The sequence below is a fragment of the Myotis brandtii genome, unplaced genomic scaffold, assembly GCF_000412655.1.
Source record: "Myotis brandtii unplaced genomic scaffold, ASM41265v1 scaffold656, whole genome shotgun sequence".
Classification (NCBI taxonomy): Eukaryota; Metazoa; Chordata; class Mammalia; order Chiroptera; family Vespertilionidae; genus Myotis; species Myotis brandtii.
The window spans coordinates 1,477,451-1,479,406 of NW_005370548.1; the positions used below are offsets into that span (position 1 = coordinate 1,477,451).

The 1,956-nt window shown below is 58.6% G+C and overlaps 1 protein-coding gene across 1 annotated transcript in view; it reads right to left on the reverse strand.

Moving 5' to 3' along the window:
• Positions 1-1,332: 1,332 nt before the first annotated feature.
• Positions 1,333-1,956, reverse strand: part of DMBT1 (deleted in malignant brain tumors 1) — a 64,068-nt gene continuing 63,444 nt past the window's right edge. The window contains exon 30 of the mRNA XM_014528854.1: positions 1,333-1,460. Within this exon, the coding sequence (XP_014384340.1) occupies positions 1,333-1,460 (128 nt within the window). The remainder of the gene's footprint in view (positions 1,461-1,956) is intronic.

Consider the following 1,956-nt stretch of genomic DNA (forward strand, 5'->3'; position numbering starts at 1 on the left):
CTCCGCCCGGCCGCCAGCCTCACCACGGGCAGATCTGCGGACAGCGTTTCCGTTAGCGGTTCCTACCCGGCGCTCGCTGTCCGGGCAGCACGCGGCCCCGAGGACACCCTAGGCCTGACTCTCTTGTATCTGAGATTTGGCACAAACTACAACCTTCTCCTCAGGGGCCACTCCTTTCCAGGAGCCCAGCCATGCGCTGGCTGCGTAGGAGGCTCAGGCCCCTAACACCACTGCTTCGTCCTCTTTGGGTGCCATTTCTTAGGCTGTTTCTTCAAAAATTTAAAACGATTCAGCCGAATGCCTGGGTCTCGGGCTTTGCATGTCTAAGCCAGGTCCCTTTAAGAACATGATGAAATTCTTAGAACAAAATCAATTTCGCTTTCCTTGAACTTAGACGTTACAAGGCGTTTACTGGAGGAGGTTGGGGTGGGAACGGCCAGCAGAGGGAGAGGGTGAGGAAGTGGCCGGGTGACCCGACCCCTGAACCCAAGGCAGGTGGTTCTCAGATGCCGAGCCACAGAGGTCGGGCGGTTCCGAGGGTCCCGTGGAGAAGGGCCCCTGTCCGCCCTGTGAGGGTCGGGGCCTTCCTGATGCTACGAGGGCAGGCGGACGTGAGTCTCCTTGGCGAGGAGAGACCACGCTGGCACCGGCGGGCCGCTGGTGGGCACACGCCTGTTTCACGCAGCCCCGGGGCCATGGCAGTCATGTTGGTACAAATGCCGGGACCGGCCTAAGAAACGCCGTCACAGAATGTAACGATGCGAAGGTACCTAGTGGGTGGGAACCATGCGGCTGCTCCCCAGGAGCCGAAGAAACTGCATGGAGAAAAGAAAAACACGCATCAGCACGTTCCAAACAAACAGCGAAGCTTCATGCTCTTCTCAAAGGCCATGGAAACCGCACGCGCGAGTTTGCCTTTAGTGACGTCAGAGAGGAAGGGAGGGAGAGGGAGAGAGAAACATCAGTGATGAGAGAGCATCTTGGTGCCCAGCGGACGGACGGAGGGGACTCCGGCTCTTTAAGAGTTTGGACAGTCACACCCGCGTGCAGCCGGGGAGGCCGGGTGCAGCGCGTGGAGGGCTCGCCTGGGTTTCTGTTCCTGCTCCGCAGCGTCCACAGCCGGACCGTCACGCATGGGCACGCGACCCCCCCACCCCCTCCCGTCCCCAGCAGACATGCACGCGGGACCCCACTGGCCCGGAGCTGCGTTCCCGCGAACCTGCACTCTCCCTCCCGCCTGCCTCTCTCCCTCCCTCATGGCTCCCACCCCACACTCTTGTCACTGCTAATGAGTGCATTGCGCTCGTTAATGAGCAACAGAGAGAGAGAGAATTAAAGTCGCTCGGCCCTGATTTCAGGATCAAGGAGCAGCCAGAATTCACGCAGGTCAGGGGCCTGGGCGGGTGGCAGTGCATGGAGGGCAGTACCTGTGGGTCCTGCTGTGGGGTTGCCATCGACACCTGTGCAGAGACAGAAGGGAGACGGCGGATGCACTAAGGCAGGCACATGGCCCTGGCCGGTGTGGCTCAGTGGATAGAGCGTCGGCCTGCCGACTGAAGGGTCCCGGGTTCGATTCCGGTCAAGGGCAGGTACCTGGGTTGCAGGCTCCTCCCTGGCCCTGGTCGGAGCTCATGCAGGAGGCAACCAATGGATGTGCTTCTCTCTGTCTCTCCCTCTCCCTTCTACTCTCTCTAAAAATCAATGGAAAAATATCCTCGGGGGAGGATTAACCAAAATAAATACATAAATAAATAAATAAAAATAAAGTAAAGGGACTCAAAAAAATAACTAACAGGTGCTACGGGGTCGACACCAGTCATAAACCAGGAGGTTCCAGCAAGTCAGGCCCCCTGCCCAGGTCCCCCGGTTCACAGATCACTGCTCAACCACTGAGCCACGGGCCGGGCTAGTGTCCCTTTAAAATTCTCAGACGCATCCTGAGCGGAGGAAACATCA